This window comes from Eurosta solidaginis, chromosome 3 (genome assembly GCF_040869045.1).
Source record: "Eurosta solidaginis isolate ZX-2024a chromosome 3, ASM4086904v1, whole genome shotgun sequence".
NCBI lineage: Eukaryota > Metazoa > Arthropoda > Insecta > Diptera > Tephritidae > Eurosta > Eurosta solidaginis.
The window spans coordinates 120718972-120741494 of NC_090321.1; the positions used below are offsets into that span (position 1 = coordinate 120718972).

Sequence of the window (22523 nt, forward strand, 5' to 3'; positions counted from 1 at the left end):
AACAGGGGTGGACCATAATGAAAAGGGTGTTAGAGGCGTTGGTTCCACATTACAATTAAAGAGATGGTTGGTGTCTTGTGGGGGCACGTTGCAAGCGGGGCATACATTTTGTATGTCGGGGTTGATTCTGGATAGGTAAGAGTTTAACCTGTTACAGTATCCAGAACGAAGTTGAGCAAGAGTGACACGCGTTTCTCTGGGGAGTATGCGTTCCTCTTCCGCGAGTTTTGAACACTTTTCTTTAAGTACTGGATTCACCGGGCAATTCCCGGCATAAAGGTCCGACGCCTGTTTATGGAGTTCACCAAGGACGTGCTTGTGTTTTTTCGCTTCATACGGCTGGGTTCTCAGGTGCCGCATTTCCTCAAAATGCTAACGGAGATGACTCCTTAAGCCCATAGGCGGTGCTGGTTCATCAATCAGATGTCTGTTGGGATGCTCAGGTTTCTGGGTATTCAACAGGAACTGTTTGGTCAGCATCTCATTTCTCTCCCTGATGGGGAGTATTCTCGCCTCATTATGCAGATGGTGTTCTGGGGACATAAGAAGACAGTCCGTGGCGATTCTGAGAGCAGTATTTTGGCAGGCCTGTAGTTTCTTCCAGTGGGTAATTTTTAGGCTTGGCGATCATATGGGTGACGCGTGGCACGTAATCGGCTGGCTAATTGCTTTGTATGTAGTCATGAGCGTTTCTTTATCTTTTGCCCAGGTACTGCCAGGGAGGGATTTGAGGATTTTGTTACGGCTCTGAATTCTCGGAACAATTGCGGCTGCGTGCTCACCAAAATGTAGATCCTGATCAAACGTCACACCCAAGATTTTGGGGTGTAGGACAGTCGGTAGCGTAGTGCCATCGACGTGGATGTTCAAAATGGTCGACATTTGGGACGTCCATGTTGTAAACAAGGTCGCGGAAGATTTAGTCGGTGAGAATGCCAGGTTTTGCGAGGCACCTGGGTCGAGATGTCTATAAGGTCACGTTCTCTCGCTAAATTTGCGGCCTCCGCCGGGAAGTGTGACCGAGTTTCGGGAATTCGGCGGGAATGAAACGTGCCGCGGCGGATTCAATGACCTTGCGGAAAGCACGCTCCCCTTGGCGGGCATCAGTCGGGATAGGCAGGGCAGCAAAGAGGTTGGCTGTAAAAGATTTGTATTCCTGCCACTTTTCTTTTTTAAAGTTTATGAAAGTGCGTTTTTCTGTAACGATGAAGTCGGCGGTACGCTCGAACGAAATTAGTATAGGCAGGTGGTCGGATGCCAATGTTTCCATCGGCTGCCAGTTGACGCAGTTTACGAGTTCTGCGCTCACGATTGAGATATCCGGCGAACTGTGGCAGCTTCCTACCATACGTGTGGGGGCGTCTCCGTTTATTGTGCAGAACGTCGTTTCTTCTATTTGATCAGCCAACATCTCACCCCTACTGTCCGCTCGCAAGTTTGAATACCATAGATCGTGATGGGCATTAAAGTCGCCTAAGATAATGCGATTGTTGCCAGTGAGTAAGGCGCTAATATTAGGGCGTTATCCACTGGGGCAACAGGTGGCAGGAGGGATGTAGATGTTGATGATTTCTAGGTTTGCATCCCTGACCGGACAGATAGGCATTGACGTTCTAACACATTGTCCCTGTGGTCGATGCCAGGATCAAATATATGATATTGCACAGAGTGGTGTATGATAAACGCGAGGCCGCCTCCATTTCCGCTCATGCGATCTTTTCTGTGGACATTATACGCAGAACAGGTTTGCAGTGCAGATCTTGCTGTGAGTTTAGTCTCTTGAATCGCAGCAATGCGGATATTGTGCCGCTTCATGAAATCAACTATCTCCGTGATCTTCCCAGTTAATCCATTACAGTTTAACTGCAGAATTCTGAAGTGCATAGGGGGAGACGTCGCCACTCTGGGAGTAAGTGACGTGTGACTACGCCTGGGTTGAGGAAGGCCAGGACGCAACTGCTGTTGTGGCCCTGGAACTGGGCGTCCTTGGGCAAGCATTGGGGTACCCGGTAGGTTGGGATTTGCGACCTGGCAACATGGCGCAATGGAACCCGTCGGGGGGTTGCCGTCGCGGAGACCAGAACATCTAGGAAAGTGGCACCAAGGCAGGAGCTGCATTGGGCGGATGTCGGAAACATATATATTCTGTGCTGGCAAACGGTGCAAACGGGGTTAGGGACTAAGAGTCTGTTTCCCTGACCTACACGATTTCTGTCGGAAAAGAGGGGGGGAAAAGACGGGGCAGGGGCTGATGCTCAGCATTGCTACCGACTCTACTACGAAGATAGTAGTTATGAGTGGTAACAGCTGTTTAAGTTGTTGGCGCCGCGGGGCGCGGTCAGCAGCGGGTACTAGTTGTGGCTTGCTGAGCAGCTGGGCTGCTGGAAGGTAGTGGGGACGCTAAGGCGTAGACTACGGGACGCCCTTGGACGTGAAGAGCAAGGAGCCACAAAAGATTTATGAAAGTTACGTGGACGTCGGGTTTTGGGATCAAGCCCAGAACAACCTGTCCGATGCAACCATCCCTTACACGAGACACACTGAACAGAGTATGACCGTCCTAAAAAGATTCTTTTCCGGCAGATGCAGCAAAACCATTTCTCAGGACCGGGGTCAGGAGACGGACCCGGATTGGATTCGATACCTTCCCGGAGCAAGAGAATATGGAGCTGTTGGGACGAGACGTTATAACAATCTGGCAACACATGATCAAAGTTTGACATCTTGCTAACATACATACACACGTCGGTCACTTCGAGTTATCCAAGAGTTACACACGTGAATTAAAAAGTATAATATTTTTACTATTAACTATCTTTTGTATTATCCTTAATATTTAATAAAAAACTAGCTTTACCAGGCGCACGTTGTAACGCCCGAGATCGAATGGATGTTGCGTTATTTTTTCTGTTTTGTTTGTTGATAATTTAATTTATTGTTCTGTAAATTTAATTGAATTTTGTGTTAAAACATTTTATTCTTTTATCTTATTTTATCTTATTTTATATTATTGTATTGCTTTTACCGCTGATGATTGTTGCTTTGATTACATTCCGAAGAAGCATGACTGGTGAGCCAATTTTCAAAGTTGATATATGCGCAGGCATTCCTTTTGGTTCTAAGGAGATAAAAATTCATTTGGATAATTCACAATTTTATCTTCATCTGTAACTGTGTCGATCGATTTATATTTCGTCACTTCACCAGGAAATTGATTTTGAAAGCGATCATTGATTTTGTTAACATGATCATTTTTGGAAGGTAAGATAGTTCTTTCGCATAGCCAAAAAACAAAAACATTTAAATTTAAAATTCTTAATTCTGAAATATGAAGGAACCTCGAGCCAAAATTTGGTGATTATCGAAGTATAGCAAACACGTTTTCATAGGGAACACACACACAGAATTTGATTTTTATAGAAGATGTAGATAGACTGAAGCTAAACAATTTTTTTAACAGCGGCAGATTACTAAACGTCCAAAAGGCATAACAGCTAAACTCAACAATGCAGTCAAACTTTAGGTGTAACTTAAGTTTGTACGGCAGCCATAGTTTTTCCCCATTCCACATTTTACTGGAGGTTTTAGGACTTAACGTCACATAGCTCCTTACCAATTTTATTATCCTACATTACGACATCCAGATATATGCAGTATAATATATTCCATTTGTATTGGATGTGCCACGCCCCCTTTTTCCCAATACCATATTTTCTTGGTGGTGTTAAGGATTGACCTCAAATAACTCCTTACTGAATTTCAATGTTCTGGCATGTATACCTTCAAAGTTATGCAGTACCAAAGATTCCATTTGAATGGGAGGTTCCACGCCCCTTTTTCCCAATTCCGCATTTTCTTGGTGGTGTTAGGGATTGACCTCATATAACTCCTTACTGAATTTCAATGTTCTGGCATGTATACCTTCAAAGTTATGCAGTACGAAAGATTCCATTTGAATGGCAGGTTCCACACCCACTTTTTCCCAATTCCGCCTTTTCTTGGTGGTGTTAGGGATTGACCGCATATAACTCCTTACTGAATTTCAATGTTCTGGCATGTATACCTTCAAAGTTATGCATTACTAAAGATTCCATTTGTATGGGAGGTGCCACGCCCCCTTTCTCCAAATTCCGCATTTTCTTGGTGGCGTTAGGGATTGAGCTCATATAACTCCTCATTGAATTTCAATGTTCTGGCATGTATACCTTCAAAGGTATGCAGTACCAAAGATTCCATTTGTATGGGAGGTGCCACGCCCCTTTTATATATCGAAATTATTTTTAGCCTAAAACTTTCCCGTTGATCGAAGGAACCCATAACCAAAATTTGGTGATGATTGATTTGTGGGAAATACATTTCCATAGCGAACACACACACACACAGAATTTTTATATATATATATATGGCTAAACCGATTTGGGATTTAAAAATCAACTAACCATCATCTCTCCTTCCTGTATCTTTCCTAAACATTTCATGGCAATCTGTCGAGCCGTTCTCGAGTTATGGAGTGACAAACAAAATGTACACTTCTTTTTATATATATAGATATATGAAATATTCACGTCTGTACCACCAGACGTAACAGTGGCGACGAGGATTTCAGGTATTTATCTAAACGTTTACCATTACAAAGATAAAAATGGATGAGGCAATTCAAGCCCTTGTCAAACAAATGCAAAAGCAGCAGAAGGAGCAGCACGATGATATGAAATTACTGATGCAAAAGCTACTTCCTAAGGAGCCTTCGCAGCTGTAAAATAATGCATCAAATTCAAGTAAAGGCCCAGAATTCATCCTAGAAGCGCTAGCTGCAAACATATCGGAATTTTGCTTAGATGTGGATAACAACATAACCTTCGATACATGGTTCGCACGCTATGAAGATCTATTTGCAATAGATGCAGCAAAGCTAGACGACGCCGCAAAAGTGAGGCTATTGCTTCGAAAATTAAATACAAATGCTCACAGTAAATATATTAACTATATTCTTCCAAATCACCCACGTTACTTTACATTTGACAACACGGTGCAAAAACTAACACAACTTTTTGGTAGTCAAACTTCAATTTTCAATACGCGTTTTAATTGTTTGCAATTAACAAAAGATGCGAACATGGACTTTCCAACATACACAGGTATGGTCAACAAACACTGCGAGAAGTTTAAGCTGAACGATCTGTGCTCTGAAACATGTACAACCAAAGATATTCTAGACAATGAATTAAAAATAGCAACCTATAAAATGATAAGATGTGATTCCCATAACAGGCACACAGGAGGTGTGTTAGTTTATGTACATAGTACAATTGATGTTAAAGTAATCAACAATGATAACATAAATGAAAACGTATGGTGCATAGTAATAAAACTGAAGAAGGTTGATAAAAAGTGGCAGATTGGAGTTCTGTACCACTCGCCGAGCACTAGTGATGCAGCTTTTGTTGAATACCTAACTGAAATTCTAATTGATAAATATGAAAAAAGTAACCATAATATAGTAGTCGGTGATTTTAATATTAACATGAATTGCATTTCAACATATAGTATTAAATTAAATGAGATATTTGCTGTGATGGCGATGAGCCAACAAATAGAATTTAATACGCGAATCACAGATACAAGTGAATCGAAAATTGATTTATTATTTTCAAACTCGGATGAAATTCTCTGTAATAATTTGCATGAATACAAAATATCTGATCATGAAACTATAAAATTTAATATTAAAACGTCCAAAGTATACAAGATGAGACTGACCAAGAAAATCATAGCATAGGACAAATATAATAGTAATATTTTAATAGGCATCCTTAGATCATTTAACTTCAACTTTACTATAAACGTATCAATTGATGTAAAAGTCGAATTAATTAATAATATAATGATTCAGGCTATGGAAAGTTTAACCTACGAGAAATAAGTGCATATCAAGTTAATGAATAAATGGTATAACAGAGAATTGGCACAAATGAATAAATATAAATATAATATGTACACGCGTGCGTTACAAACTGGAGAGTGGGATGAATATAAAAATATAAATAGGTCATACAAAAAATTAGTCAAATTAAAAAAAATAAAGTATATGGAGAATAAAATCATTTTTAATGAATATAATGCTAAAGAAATGTGGAAATATCTCAAACAAACGGTTAACCAAACTAAAGATAACGAAGGGAAAAAAAAGGTGATACTGGATGGCATACTGGTTGAAAACGAAACCGATCTGGAAATTAATAACAACATCGAAACCTGTCAAGTAGCACTAGAGGATACACAAGTCCATTCAAAATTAAAGTTTACTGAAATTACCACCGATGATGTTATTAATATCCTAACAGACTTTAAATATAAAATAGGTGGAAGAAAACTGCTATCCGAAGGTGTACTAAAAGATTGTATATCGTATACCGGATATTTCTATGCTCAAATAATCAATAACAGCTTAGAATATGGTGTGGTACCTGAAATGTGGAAAACGTCAACAATAATACCTGTGGAAAAAGTTAAAAAGACAATGCAACCTGAAGAATTTAGACACATAAATACCCTGCCAAGTGATGCTTAAATTCTCGAAGTCGTTGTTAAGAATCAGTTGGTGAATCATCTTGAAGTAAATAATATTCTAGTCTACCAATAGTCAGGATTTAGGAAAAAACATTCCTGTGAGACAGCGCTGAACTTGGTGATATCTGATTGGAAAGAAGAGCTAAACAACAAAAAAGTTGTGGTTTCAGTTTTCCTTGACCTCAAAAGATCTTTTGAAACGGTGGATAGAGAGATATTAAAAAAAAAAATGCAGCGGATTGGCATAACTGATATTGATCTTAAATGGTTCCGCAACTATTTGAAGCAGAGAAAGCAGAAAACAGTTATAAATGCTGTGACGTCGGATGAGTTAGAGGTACCCATAGGGTTACCTCAAGGCTCAGTATTGGCACCTATATTATTTCTTATATACATAAATGACATATTCAATGCTATCGAAGGTTGTGAAATTTGACTTTTTGCGGATGATGCATTAATTATGATGAGTGAAAATAATATTAATACTGCACTCGCCAAAATGCAACATGAACTAAATAACTTGTATAAATGGTTGTGTGGTAATAGACTGAAACTAAACATAAATAAAACTAAATATATGATAATAACAAGGAGGAATATCAGTGAGGAGGATATAGCCGAGATAAAAATAAATGATGAAATCATACAAAGAGTTAACAGTATAAAATACTTAGGAATAATAATTGATAATAAACTCAAATTTGAAGATCATATAAATTATACAATTAAAAAGTTGCTAATAAAATAGGAGTGATGCAGAGAACAACTAAATTCATTCAAAAAAAGTACAAAATAATCTTATATAAATCAGTTATAGAACCGCACTTCGTGTAAAAGATTTTTTTCCACTCCATGAAATTCATATTTAATATCAAACATGGAAATGTACCTGAGTATTTAAATAAAAATATAGCATTAGTTGAGCAAACTCACAACATAAATACGAGGAGCAAACATAATTTCAAATTGCCGTTTTTTAGAACTGAAATTGATCAACAGAACATTTTCTACAAGGGTCTGAAAAGTTACAATGATCTGCCTATGGATATAAAAAGTTGCAACCAAATAACAGTATTTAAAACAAAATTATACGAATATTGTAAAACCTTAGCTATAAGATAAAAAACTGTAATATTTTCAAATTTACGAATTAGGCTTCTGGCCGTAATAAATAAATAATCTAATATAATCTAATCAAATCAATTCAAATGTTTAGTGTTCGTCATGGGTCTAAAATCACAAACAGATCTTGAGATACGGACAAAACTTTTAAGCAAGATCGACAGTGAAGCTAGTACTATCACACTTGCCGTCATAGCGCGAGAATGTCAGCGCATAATCAATCTGAAGTCCGACACCGCTCTTGTTGAAAAGAAAAATGTTGAAGTTCAACAAGTAAAGGCAGCTAGGAACATACCAAACAAGAAAAATAGTACACCAAACTCGCCATGTTGGTTTTGTGGCGACATGCACTATGCACGAAATTGTTCCTTCAAAATGCACAAATGTAAGAAATGTAACGAAATCGGACACAAAGACGGATATTGCAAGGTCAAGAAAGGGAAGCATCATGCAAACAAGGGTACCCACACAAAGAAAAAAACCAGCGCCGATACGAAAACAATCTTTGCAGTCAACAATATAAGCTGTAGAAAGTACGTAAAAGTCAGAATCAACGGAATCGTAACCAGTCTCCAATTCGACACAGGATCTGACATAACAATAATATCTCAAGATGTCTTGGCAAAGTTTTCAACGACGAAAATGGAAGAAGTGGACCGACAAGCAGCATCAACACTAGCAACAACATCAGCACTTAAATCCAGCGAAGAATCAATCTTGCCAATAAATGCTACTTTGGACTAGGTAGGCAATTGAAAAGTAAAGTCCTCTCTCGGCGAACGAAAATCATACTCTACAAGTCACTTATCGTACCCGTCCTGCTATATGGGGCAGAAGCATGGACCATGACAACAGCATATGAAGCGGCTTTGGGAGTGTTCGAGAGAAAAGTTCTTCGAAAGATTTATGGACCTCTACGCGTTGGCGATGGCGAGTACCGAAGACGATTTAATGATGAGCTGTACGAGTTATACGCAGACATCAACATAGTCCAGCGAATTAAAACGCAGCGGCTGCGCTGGATAGGCCATGTTATGCGAATGCTCCGGCCAAGAAATTGTTTCTATCGGAACCCGCCTATGGAAGCAGAGGTAGAGGGCGGCCCCCACTCCGTTGGAAGGACCAGGTGGAAAACGATTTAAACTCCCTTGGTGTGACCAATTGGCGCCGGTTGGCGGAGCGACTGTAAAAGATATGCCGATCAACACTATCTGCCAAGCGATCACAACAACAAAATATCTAAGGTCCAAAATCGTCACAAATACCGTGAAAGAACTTTTCCCACATCTTTTTGAGAACAAAATAGGATTGTATAACAAATCTACAGCCCACCTGTATATCAAGGAAGACTGCAGACCAGTCTTTCGCCCACCGCGACCAGTCGCGTACGCCGTAAAACAATCCGTAGAAGTCGACTAAATCGTCTGGTAAAAGACGGAATAATCTCACCGGTAAATTACAGCGATTGGGCGGCTCCCATTGTTGTAGTCAGGAAAACAGATGGTAGAGTACGTCTATGCGCAGATTTTTCACAGGTCTCAATAATGCATTGGAAACACACAAATATCCTCTTTCCTTGCCGGAAGACATTTTTTCTAAATTATCAAATGCCAAAATATTTAGCCATAATGATTTGGCAGACGCTTTTTTACAAATTGCTATAGATGATGAATCAAAACATCTACTTACAATAAACACACATTTAGGTTTGTTTCGGTACAACCGCATGGTTTTTGGGGTAAAAATATTTCCATCAATATTCCAACAGATTATGGACCAAATGCTCGCTGGATTCGAAGGTGTCACCGCATATATCGACCAGGGTTGAGTCATTTTGAAATGAAACAAATCAAAATAAAAAATAAAAAATTATTCATCATTTTAAATTTTCTAATTGATGAATAAAAAGTTATTTTTTATTCAAGCATTTCTTGAATAATGAATAACATTTTCTCGTTATTCAAAATATTCTGATTGATGATAACCGCTCATTCTTATTTTTGCAAAATTTGAATAAAGAGTTGAGTTATTATTCCTTATTTACAAAATATGGAATAACAATAAAATTTTAGTTTTTATTCAGTTATCCAAAAATAAAAAAATAAACCATCGAGATGCCCTGAAAATATACCCATATGCGTAACCAGTTCGTGTGTAGTTCTGAAGCTTCTTAGGGTAATATTGAGATGATTTTGGGGAGTATTCGTGGGGTTTTTTGGGGGCGGGATGGTTTTGGGGACTCCCTCGGGGTCATTTGGGGGTCATTTCGGGATGGTTTTGGGGACTCCCTCGGGGTCATTTCGGGGTCATTCCGGGATGGTTTTGGGGACTCCCTCGGGGTCATTTCGGGGTCATTCCGGGTTGATTTCGGGGACTTCCTCGGGGTCATTTCGGGGTAATTCCGGGATGGTTTTGGGGACTTTCTCGGGGTCATTCCGGGATGGTTTTGGGCACTCCCTCGGGGTCATTTCGGGGTCATTTCGGGATGGTTTTGGGGACTCCCTCGGGGTCATTTCGGGGTCATTGCGGGATGGTTTTGGGGACTCCTTCGGGGTCATTTCGGGGTCATTTCGAGGTGGTTTTGGGGACTCCCTCGGGGTCATTTCGGGGTCATTCCGGGATGGTTTTGGGGACTCCCTCGGGGTCATTTCGGGGTCATTCCGGGATGGTTTTGGGGACTCCCTCGGGGTCATTTCGGGGTCTTCCGGGATGGTTTTGAGGACTCCCTCGGGGTCATTTCGGGGTCTTTTGGGATGGTTTTGGGGACTCCCTCGGGGTCATTTCGGGATGGTTTTGGGGACTCCCTCGGTGTCATTTCGCGGTCATTCCGGGATGGTTTTGGGGACTCCCTCGGGGTCATTTCGTGGTAATTTCGGGATGGTTTTGGGGACTCCCTCGGGGTCATTTCGTGGTCATTTCGGGGTCTTCCGGGATGGTTTTGGGGACTCCCTCGGGGTCATTTCGGGGTCTTCCGGGATGGTTTTGGGGACTCCCTCAGGGTCATTTGGGGTCATTCCGTGTTGATTTTGGGGACTTACTCGGGGTCATTCCGGGATGGTTTTGGCTACTCCCTCGGGGTCATTATTGGGTCATTCCGGGATGGTTTTGGGGACTCCCTCGGGGTCATTTCGGGGTAATTCCGGAATGGTTTTGGGGACTCCCTCGGGGTCATTTCGGGATGGTTTTGGGGACTCCCTCGTGGTCCTCCCGGAGTCATTCGTGGGTCATCCCGGGATCTTTTTTGGGGACTCCCTCTACCTATCTTTGAAATTACAGACGTTCTTACGTAGTTTATTGTACATACTTTAGTACTTTATTGTGTAAGATCGCTACCACTGTTGCTATTTAGTTCACAGTTTTTTATTTTTATCATTTTAAGTAAAATGTATATATATATGTACATATTTTTGTATGTATATATAAAATTACTGTAAGTAAAAGGGATTCATAGAAATTTCGTGTGGATTCCAGGGCCCCGGAAGGGTTCCGAACTGATCCCGAAATTATCAAAAATGAGCACGTGGGGTCCCTAAAATCATCACGAAATGAACCCCAAATGACCTCTTTGGAGTCCCCAAAACCATTCCGAAATGAACACGAAATGATCCCGAGGGAGTCCCTAAAACCATCCCGGAATGACCCCGAAATGACCCCGAGGGAGTCCCCAAAACCATCCCGAAATGACCCCGAGGGAATCCCCAAAATCATCCCGGAATGACCCCGAAATGACCCCGATGGAGTCCCCAAAACCATCCCGAAATGACCCCGAGGGAGTCCCCAAAACCATCCCGGAATGAACCCGAAATGACCCCGAGAGAGTCCCCAAAACCATCTCGGAATGACCCCGAAATGACCCCGAGGGAGTCCCAAACCCATCCCGGAATTACCCCGAGGGAGTCCACAAAATCATCCCGGAATGACCCCGAGGGATTCACCAAAAACATCCCGGAATGACCCCGAGGGAGTCCCCAAAACCATCCCGGAATGACCCCGAAATGACCCCGAGGGAGTCCCCAAAACCATCCTGGAATGACCCCGAAATGACCCCGAAGGAGTCCCCAAAACCATCCTGGAATGACCCCGAAATGACCCCGAGGGAGTCCCCAAAATCATCCCGAAATGACCCCGAGGGAGTCCCCAAAATCATACCGGAATGACCCCCAAATGACCCCGAGGGAGTCCCAAAACCATCCCGGAATGACCCCGAGGGAGTCCCAAAAAGATCACGGAATGACCCCGGGAGGACCCCGTGGTACTCCCCTAAACCATGCCAAAATGACCTCCAAAAGACCTCGAGGGAGTCGCAAAAGTCATCCCGAAATGACCCCAAAACCCTAGAAGGATCGCGAGGGAGCCCCTGGAATGGACCCCAATAGGCCTCGGGAGGATCCGCAGGGTGTCCCAGAAATTACCCCCTAACCACCCCCCAAAAACCCCACGAATACTCCCCAAAATCATCTCAATATTACCCTAAGAAGCTTCAGAACTACACACGAACTGGTTATGCATATGGGTATATTTTCAGGGCATCTCGATGGTTTATTTTTTTATTTTTGGATAACTGAATAAAAACTAAAATTTTATTGTTATTCCATATTTTGTAAATAAGGAATAATAACTCAACTCTTTATTCAAATTTTGCAAAAATAAGAATGAGTGGTTATCATCAATCAGAATATTTTGAATAACGAGAAAATATTATTCATTATTCAAGAAATGCTTGAATAAAAAATAACATGTTATTCATCACTCAAGTTTTCTTGAATAATGAATAAAAATTTATTTTTTATTTTTTCGTCATTGGTTATTCAAATTTGTTGATAACGCCCATCCCTGGTATCGACATTTTCGTTTCCGGAGCTACTCAGGAAAAACATGACACAAATCTTGAAAAAGTTTTACTCCGCACGGATTTAAGCTCAAAATTGAAAAATGCAAATTTTCACTTCAAGAAATAAAATATCTTGGTTACATTATAAACTCTTAGGGGTTGAAACCAAATACAGAAAGAACCGCAGCAATCCGCGAAATGTCGGAACCCACAAACATTTCGGAAATTCGGTCGTTTTTAGGCGCCATAAACTTCTATGGAAAATTCGTATAGAAAATGCGCTTAAAATAAAAAAAAAAGTCCGGGGGGAGGGGAGGGGGCGCTAAGGCGCAGACTACGGGACCTCCTAGGACGTAAACAGCAAGGAGCCACAAAAGATTTATAGAAGTTAAGCGGACGTCTGGTTTTGGGGTCTAGCCCAGAACCTGTCCGATGCAATCATCCCTTACACGAGACAAGGGTATGACCGTCCCGGGGTCAGGAGACGGAAGCGGATTGGGTTCGATACCTTCCCGGAGCAAGAGAATATGGAGCAGTCCCGCTGCAAGGAGCTGCTGGGAGGATGACAATTTGTGGGAGGGACGCAACAATTTAAATGGGGTTACACTGAAATGGCAGTCCTTGGTCGGGAAAAATCTCGAGTTGTTGTTGTTGTTGTTGTTGTAGCAATGCTCGCCCCACCCAATAGGCGCGACCGATCACAAATTGTCATCAATATCCTCTAACGGGAGTCCAAGGAAACTTGCCGTTTCAACAGGGGTGGACCATAAGGAAAGGGGTGTTAGAGGCGTTGGTTCCACATTACAATTAAAGAGATGGTTGGTGTCATGTGGGGACACATTGCAAGCAGGGCATACATTTTGTATGTCGGGGTTGATTCTGGATAGGTAAGAGTTTAACCTGTTACAGTATCCAGAACGAAGTTGAGCAAGAGTGACACGCGTTTCCCTGGGGAGTATGCGTTCCTCTTCTGCGAGTTCTGGATATTTTTCTTCAAGTACTGGATTCACCGGGCAATTCCCGACATAAAGGTCCGACGCCTGTCTATGGAGTTCACCAAGGACCTGCTTGTGTGTTTCCGCTTCATACGGCTGGGTTCTCAGGTGCCGTATTTCCTCAAAATGCTTACGGAGATGACTCCTTAGGCCCCTAGGCGGTGCTGGTTCGTCAATCAGATGTCTGTTGGGATGCCCAGGTTTCTGGGTATTCACCAGAAACTGTTTAGTCAGCATCTCATTTCTCTCCCTGATGGGGAGTATTCTCGCCTCATTATGCAGATGGTGTTCTGGGGACATAAGAAGACAGCCCGTGGCGATTCTGAGAGCAGTATTTTGGCAGGCCTGTAGTTTCTTCCAGTGGGTGGTTTTTAGGCTTGGCGACCATATGGGTGACGCGTAGCACGTAATCGGCTGGCTAATTGCTTTGTATGTGGTCAAGAGCGTTTCTTTATCTTTTCCCCAGGTACTGCCAGCAAGGGATTTGAGGATTTTATTACGGCTCTGAATTCTTGGAACAATTGCGGTTGCGTGCGCACCAAAATGTAGATCCTGATCAAACGTCACACCCAAGATTTTGGGGTGTAGGACAGTCGGTAGCGTAGTGCCATCGACGTGGATGTTCAATATGGTCGACATTTGGGGCGTCCATGTTGTAAATAAGGTCGCGGAAGATTTAGTCGGTGACAATGCCAGGTTTCGCGAGGCGAAAAAACTGGAGAGATCAGGGAGATAGCCGTTTATTTTATTGCATAGCTCATCGATCTTTGGGCCTGGGCCTGTGGCCATTATTGTGCAGTCATCGGCGTAGGAAACGATTGTGACTCCTTCCGGTGGTGAAGGTAGCTTAGATATGTAGAAATTAAACAAAAGCGGGGATAGGACACCACCCTGTGGCACCCCTTGTTTAATTCTCCTTTGTTTTGATGTTTCGTTTCTGAATTGCACCGATGCCTGCCGACCACCCAGATAATTTGCGGTCCACCTTTTAAGACATGGGGGAAGGGTGGACCCTTCCAGGTCTTGCAGTAACGAGCCATGGTTGACCGTATCAAAAGCTTTTGATAGGTCTAACGCTACGAGTACTGTTCTATGGTGGGGATATTGATTCAAACCGCAATTTATCTGGGTGCTAATGACATTTAGCGCGGAGGTAGTGCTATGGAGTTTTCTGAAGCCATGCTGATGAGGGGCTAGCTGCAAATGTGCTTGGAAATAAGGGAGCAAAATGGCTTCAAGCGTCTTTGCCACTGGCGATAGGAGAGATATCGGACGATATGACTCACCTACGTTAGCTGGTTTCCCAGGCTTTAGTAGCGGGACCACCTTGGCCATTTTCCATTTCTCGGGTATGACAAAGGTGGAAAGAGACAGGTTGAAGACATGCGCTAAGTATTTGAAACCCTCTTTCCCTAGGTTTTTAAGCATCGGCATGGCTATGCCGTCTGGGCCCACTGCTTTGGATGGTTTAGCGCGACCAATGGCGTCCTCAACCTCTCTAGCGGTGATGGTAATTGGTGACGCGCTGAGTTTGTGTTTATGTGCGTGTCTATTGGCTCTCCGTCTATCTTTGTCGACCGTAGGATGCATTATATATTGTCGGCAGAAAGCGCTCGCGCATTTTTTCGCATCCGACAGCACCTTATCGCCAAAGGCAATGGAAACTTTGTCTTTGTGCTTAGTCGGATTCGATAGGGACTTTACGGTGGACCAAAGTTTACCTACACCGGTAGAGGTTACAACCTCTTAGGTGCTCTTCCCATTTCGCCCGCTTGTGTTCGTCCACAAGCAATCTGATGCGTTGGTTTATATCCCTTATTTGGGGGTCGCCTGGATCAAGCTGTCTTATAAGGTCGCGTTCCCTCGCTAAACTCGCGGCCTCCGCCGGGAAGTGGGGCCGGATTTCGGGAATTCTCCCGGCGGGAATGAAATGTGCCGAGGCGGATTCAATGACCTTACGGAAGGCACGCTCCCCTTGGCGGGCATCAGTCGGGATAGGGAGGGCAGCAAAGCTGCTGTCTGTTGCAGATTTATATTCTTCCCACTTTCCTTTTTTGAAGTTTATGAAAGTGCGTTTTTCGGTGACGATGAAGTCGGCAGTACGCTCGAACGAAATAAGTATGGGCAGGTGGTCGGATGCCAATGTTACCATCGGCTGCCAGTTGACGCAGTTTACGAGTTCTGCGCTCACGATTGAGATATCTGGCGAGCTATGACAGCTTCCTACCATACGTGTGGGGGCGTCTCCGTTTATTGTGCAGAACGTCGTTTCGTCTATTTGATCCGCCAACATCTCACCCCTACTGTCCGCCCGCAAGTTTGAATGCCATAAGTCGTGATGGGCATTGAAATCGCCTAAGATAATGCGATTGTTGCCAGTGAGTAAGGCCTCGATATTAGGGCGGTATCCACTGGGGCAACAGGTGACAGGAGGGATGTAGATGTTGATGATTTCTAGATTTGCATCGCCTGACCGGACAGATAGGCCTTGACGTTCTAAGACATTGTCACTGCGGTCGATGCCAGGATCAAATATATGATATTGCACAGAGTGGTGTATAATAAACGCGAGGCCGCCTCCATTTCCGCTCTCGCGGTCTTTCCTGTGGACATTATAACCAGAGCAGGTCTGCAATGCAGATCTTGCTGTGAGTTTAGTCTCTTGAAGCGCAGCAATGCGGATGTTGTGCCGCTTCATGAAATCGACTATCTCCGTAATCTTCCCAGTTAGTCCATTACAGTTGAACTGCAGAATTCTGAAGTGCATGAGGAGTGACGCCGCCACTCTAGGGGTAAGTGAGGGGTGACTACGCCTAGGTTGTGGAAGGCCAGGACGCAATTGCTTTTGTGGCCTTGGGACTGGGCGCCCTTGGGCAAGCATTGGGGTACCCGGATGATTTGGGTTTGCGACCTGGCAACATGGCGCGATGAAACCCGTCGGGGGGTTGCCGTCGCTGAGACCAGAACATCTAGGAAAGTGGCACCACCCAAGGCAGGAGCTGCATTGGGCGGATGTCGCAAACCTATATATTCTGTGCTGGCAGACGGTGCAAACGGAGGCAGGGACTAAGAGTCTGTTTCCCTGACCTGCACGATTGCTGCCAGAAAAGAGGGGGGGAGAAGAAGACGGGGGCAGGGGCTGATGCTCAGCATTGCTACCAGCTCTACTACGAAGGTAGTAGTCATGAGTGGTATCAGCTGTTTGAGTTGTTGGCGCCGTGGGGCGCGAGCAGCAGCGGGTACTTGTTGTGGCTTGCTGAGCAGCGAAGCTGCTGGAAGGTAGTGGGGATACGCTTAGGCGTAGACTACGGGACGCCCTTGGGCGTGAGCAGCAAGGAGCCACAAAAGATTTATAAAAGTTACGTGGACGTCGGGTTTTGGGATCAAGCCCAGAACAACCTGTCCGATGCAACCATCCCTTGCACGAGACACACTGAACAGAGTATGACCGTCCTAAAAAGATTCTTTTCTGGCAAATGCAGCAAAACCATTTCTCATGACCGGGGTCAGGAGACGGACCCGGATTGGGTTCGATACCTTCCCGGAGTAAGAGAATATGTAGCAGTCCTGCTGCAAGGAGCTGTTGGGAGGATGACAATTTGTGGGACGGACGAAACAAATTAAATGGGGTCACACTGAAATGACAGTCCTTGGTCGGGAAAAATCTCGAGTCGCTCCGGTACATAGAACCGACGGCCTTGGGAAGCGACACCAACCATCACTTTAATTGTAATGTGGAACCAACGCCTCTAACATCCCTTTCATTATGGTCTACCCCTGTTGAAACAGCAAGTTTCTTTGGACTCCCGTTAGAGGATATTGATGACAATTTGTGATCGGTCGCAGCTATTAGGTGGGGCGAAGCATTGCTGCAACAACAACAACAATTTGTGATCGGTCGCACCTATTGGATGGGGCGAAACACTGCTACAAAAACAACAACAAGGAACGCACACTCCCTAGGGAAACGCGAGTCACTCCATCTGAACTTTGATCTGGATACTGTAACAGGTTAAACTCTTACCTATCCAGAATCAACCCGCACATACAAAATGTATGCCCTGCTTGCAATGTGTCCCCACATGACACATCAGGTGGGTAAACCCACCATCTGTTGTTGTTGTTGTTGTAGCAATGCTCGCTCCACCTAATAGCCGCGACCGATCACAAATTGTCATCAATATCCACTAACGGGAGTCCAAGGAAACTTGCCGTTTCAACAGGGGTGGCCCATAAGGAAAGGGGTGTTAGAGGCGTTGGTTCCACATTACAATTGAAGAGATGGTTGGTGTCATGTGGGGACACGTTGCAAGCGGGGCATACATTTTGTATGTCGGGGTTGATTCTGGATAGGTAAGAGTTTAACCTGTTACAGTATCCACAACGAAGTTGAGCAAGAGTGACACGCGTTTCCCTGGGGAGTATGCGTTCCTCTTCCGCGAGTTTTGGATAATTGTCGTTAAGCACTGGATTCACCGGGCAATTCCTGACATAAAGGTCCGACGCCTGTTTATGGAGTTCACCAAGGACCTGCTTGTGTTTTTTCACTTCATACGGCTGGGTTCTCAGGTGCCGTATTTCCTCAAAATGCTTACGGAGATGACTCCTTATTCCCCTGTTGTTGTTGTTGTTGTTGTTGTAGCGATTAGGTTACTCCCAGAAGGCTTTGGGGAGTGTTATCGATGTGATGGTCCTTTGTCGGATACAGATCCGATACGCTCCAGTAACACAGCACCATTAAGATGCTGGCCCGACCATCTCGGGAACGATTTATATGGCCACATTAAACCTTCAGGCCATCCCTCCCTCCCCACCCCCAAGTTCCATGAGGAGCTTGGGGTCGCCAGAGCCTCGTCTGTTAGCGAAACGGGATTCGCCGCTCGAAGGTGAGGTTAACAATTGGGTTGGAGAAGCTATATATTGCGCTACACAACCCCTTGAATCCCTCCTTAAGCACCTAGGCGGTGCTGGTTCATCAATCAGATGTCTGTTGGGATGCCCAGGTTTCTGGGTATTCAACAGGAACTGTTTGGTCAGCATCTCATTTCTCTCTCTGATGGGGAGTATTCTCGCCTCATTATGCAGATGGTGTTCTGGGGACATAAGAAGACAGCCCGTGGCGATTCTGAGAGCAGTATTTTGGCAGGCCTGTTGTTTCTTCCAGTGGGTGATTTTTAGGCTTGGCGACCATATGCGTGACGCGTAGCACGTAATCGGCTGGCTAATTGCTTTGTATGTAGTCATGAGCGTTTCTTTATCTTTTCCCCAAGTACTGCCTGCGAGGGATTTGAGGATTTTGTTACGGCTCTGAATTCTCGGAACAATTGCGGCTGCGTGCTCACCAAAATGTAGACCCTGATCAAACGTCACACCCAAGATTTTGGGGTGTGGGACAGTCGGTAGCGCAGTGCCATCGACGTGGATGTTCAAAATGGTCGACATTTGGGGCGTCCATGTTGTAAATAAGGTCGCGGAAGATTTAGTCGGTGATAATGCCAGGTTTCGCGAGGCGAAAAAACTGGAGATCAGGGAGGTAGCCGTTTATTTTATTGCATAGCGCATCGACCTTTGGGCCTGGGCCTGTGGCCATTATTGTGCAGTCATCGGCGTAGGAAACGATTGTGACTCCTTCCGGTGGTGAAGGTAGCTTAGATATGTAGAAATTAAACAAAAGGATAGGACACCACCCTGTGGCACCCTTTGTTTAATTCTCCTTGGTTTTGATGCTTCGTTTCTAAATTGCACCGATGCCTGCCGACCACCCAGATAATTTGCGGTCCACCTTTTAAGACATGGGGGAAGGGTAGACCCTTCCAGGTCCTGCAGTAACGAGCCATGGTTGACCGTATCGAAAGCTTTTGATAGGTCTAGCGCTACGAGTACTGTTCTATGGTGGGGGTATTGATTTAAACCGCAATTTATCTGGGTGCTAATGGCATTTAGCACGGTGGTTGTGCTATGTAGTTTTCTGAAGCCATGCTGATGAGGGGCTAGCTGCAAATTTGCTTGGAAATAAGGGAGCAAAATGGCTTCAAGCGTCTTTTACACTGGCGATAGAAGAGATATCGGACGATACGACTCACCTATGTTAGCTGGTTTCCCAGGCTTTAGTAGCGGGACCACCTTGGCCATTTTCCATTTCTCAGGTATGACAAAGGTGGAAAGAGACAGATTGAAGACATGCGCCAAATATTTGAAACCCTCTTTCCCTAGGCTTTTAAGCATCGGCATGGCTATGCCGTCTGGGCCCAATGCTTTGGATGGTTTAGCACGACCAATGGCGTCCTCTACCTCTTTAGCGGTGATGGTGATTGGTGACGCGCTGAATTTGTGTTTATGTGCGTGTCTTTTGGCTCTCCGTCTATCTTTGTCGACCGTAGGATGCATTATATATTGTCGGCAGAAAGCGCTCGCGCATTTTTTCGCGTCCGACAGCACTTTGTCGCCAAAGGCGATGGAAACTTTGTCTTTGTAATGTGGAATTAACGCCTCTAACACTGCTCTCATTATGGTCCACCCCTGTTGAAACAGCAAGTTTCCTAGGAGTCCCGTTAGAGGATATTGATGCCAATTTGTGATCGGTCACACCTATAGAATGGGCCGGAGCACTGCTACAACAACAACAACTACAACAACTACAACAACAACAACATAAGGCGTTCCTCATCCCAATTCTGATTAAGTAATTTTTGTGAAAATGGGAAACTTTTGAAAAATATTTTGAGATAAGACGATTTTGAGCCGACAGCCGGCATGGCTATACTATTAATACTGATGTCAAGACGCCTCGTTTGACCTTTCCCCCGTAACTTTCGGGACGCGTTTTAGCAGTCGACCCCTTTCAACTGTTCAAATACCATTTAAATTTGAACTCCACTTATTGTTACCGAGAATCAATAACCGTCTTTTGACACCGATCTCGATACTTCTGGACGCGTACTACCAGTCTGCCGCTATTCTATAAGTATGCATTTTTGTTTTCTGCCTTCAAACTATTGTATGCAAAAAATCGATTCAACACAAGCTGAGCTAAATCGAAGATTACACACAATAATTTTGTTTGTACATACCGATTAACGTATAGTTAGATGTATTTCAAAAAGCTTACCAATGGGTGTTAGTCCATGAGAATCACCCAGTTTCCCTACGTTGGAAGTGATGTTATTCTGAACTACAGTGGGTTGTGGCAACAATTGTGTCGAGACTTGAGAATGCGCTTGCTGACCCTGGCCTTGAGATTGTTGGTTAAGCATTTCGGAAACTATAGATCAATCATAAATAATATGTCCATAAACACATGTAAACAAATTTTACAATTATAAATGAAGCCACTTTACAACACTTTACTTATTGAAGTATAAACTTTGCCGAAGGAAATTGCAAAGTTTCGCAACAGATAATAAACAACCAATATTTGATAGAACTAAAGGCCGTGACACAATGACATTTTTCATAAAGATACGCTTAAAGCGGCAATTACCGACCGACGTGTGCCGTACGTACGGACGTTTGTCGTACGAAACACGTTTGACCGAACCCTCAAGCCCGTAGGAATCAATGTGTGCGCCTGTGTTTATGTACATAACATATTTGTGTGTGTATTATTTACAGATAAGCACTGTTGCCATTGACAATTTTGCATGCATGCTTATGGAAACATCAACTTTGTCCAATTTAATTTTTGATGTTGTAGAAGGCTGGAATTAATATTAAATAAATATAAATATATTACATATCTATAGTCTGCACTTTTACATAATTATTTCGAATTATTTTCACAATTTTTCAAACTTTAATTAGGTGTTTTTGCATAAAACTGCAAATGGTCAAAAATTAGCGCACAAAAGTTTACTAGGCAACTCTGTCTAGTGAGAGAGCGATCAGCTGACACGTTCTTACGGAAAAAATCAAAATTGTTTTGATGTCTACGTTCCGGGCTACGTACGTCGGTGAGTTTTCGTTTACATTGCACACTCATAAGATATGTCGCCTCTGCTGACACGTTTTTTGTACGTACGTTCGTGGGTAACTGGCGCTTAAAGGCCGCGATACAATGACATTTTTATATAGATGTGTTTAATGCCCTTATTATGTATGTCACCGTGAATGTTTGCGTCGCATTCACTCACATTCACATTCACCCAGAATTCGTATTTTGTAACTTCTTACGTATTCGCGTTCGTTCTCTTACGTAGTCACTACGTATTCACCACGTATTCACTGAGACTGTCAATCCCAATACGTAGCCAGTATAACCACTTATTACTTTTGTTATTTCGGTAAACTTTGTAGTGCAATTTTTTCGGAATAACATCGTTTTAACGAGCTGGCAATATTGCAGGTAAACACCTGATAATTGTAAATAAGAGACGGTGTAAATCAATAGATGTTAATATTGTTGTTAAGTGCAGTGTTTATTATTTCAATAATACAAATTCCATTTTGTGAACATGTAAAAATAAAAAAGAAAACAAACATACTTATGTCTGAGTGTATCACTTTAGCCTCCTTTTTCAAATGCCAAATAAAATGTTAATACGAATTAAATGGAAAACTGTTTTGAATCATTCCCAAATCGGTTTTTTGGCTATGTTCATATCTTCTTCCCAGCTTCTTTTACATTTGTGGTGGTGCTTTCGAGTGATGTGTACCATTTGCTGGTAATTGCAATTTTTTTTTGGCAATAATCCTCTACGGATGGAAAATGTGTTGCTGGCTGTAAAAACCGAGCCATTGTAACAGTAGCAGCACAACAATTGTCAAAGATAATACAACATCCTTGCAATAACCGACTCGTTGAGGCTCAATTTTTGCCAATGAAACTAAAGGCACCTATTTTCCCAGCTAGACCCCAAGTCTGAAGCAGGCATGCTTAACGAACGAAACGATATCATTTCGTTACGATAATCAACGTTAATAAACGAAACGAAGTCACTTCGTTTCGTTTATTAACGTTGATTATCGTAACGAAATGATATCGTTTCGTTCGTTAAGCATGCCTGGTC

General features: G+C 43.3%; 1 protein-coding gene across 3 annotated transcripts in view; it reads right to left on the minus strand.

Annotated features, from left to right (window-relative positions):
* The window catches only part of sxc (O-linked N-acetylglucosamine (GlcNAc) transferase sxc), a 1061542-nt gene extending 1040580 nt beyond the window's left edge, over window positions 1-20962 (minus strand). For 2 of the 3 annotated variants that reach the window (XM_067773008.1, XM_067773009.1), the window contains exon 1: window positions 20627-20962. In XM_067773008.1, coding sequence (XP_067629109.1) covers window positions 20627-20771 — 145 coding nt within the window. In that variant the 5' untranslated portion in view covers window positions 20772-20962. The remainder of the gene's footprint in view (window positions 1-20626) is intronic. The other variant, XM_067773007.1, reaches the window with a different exon arrangement.
* Window positions 20963-22523: the final 1561 nt, after the last annotated feature.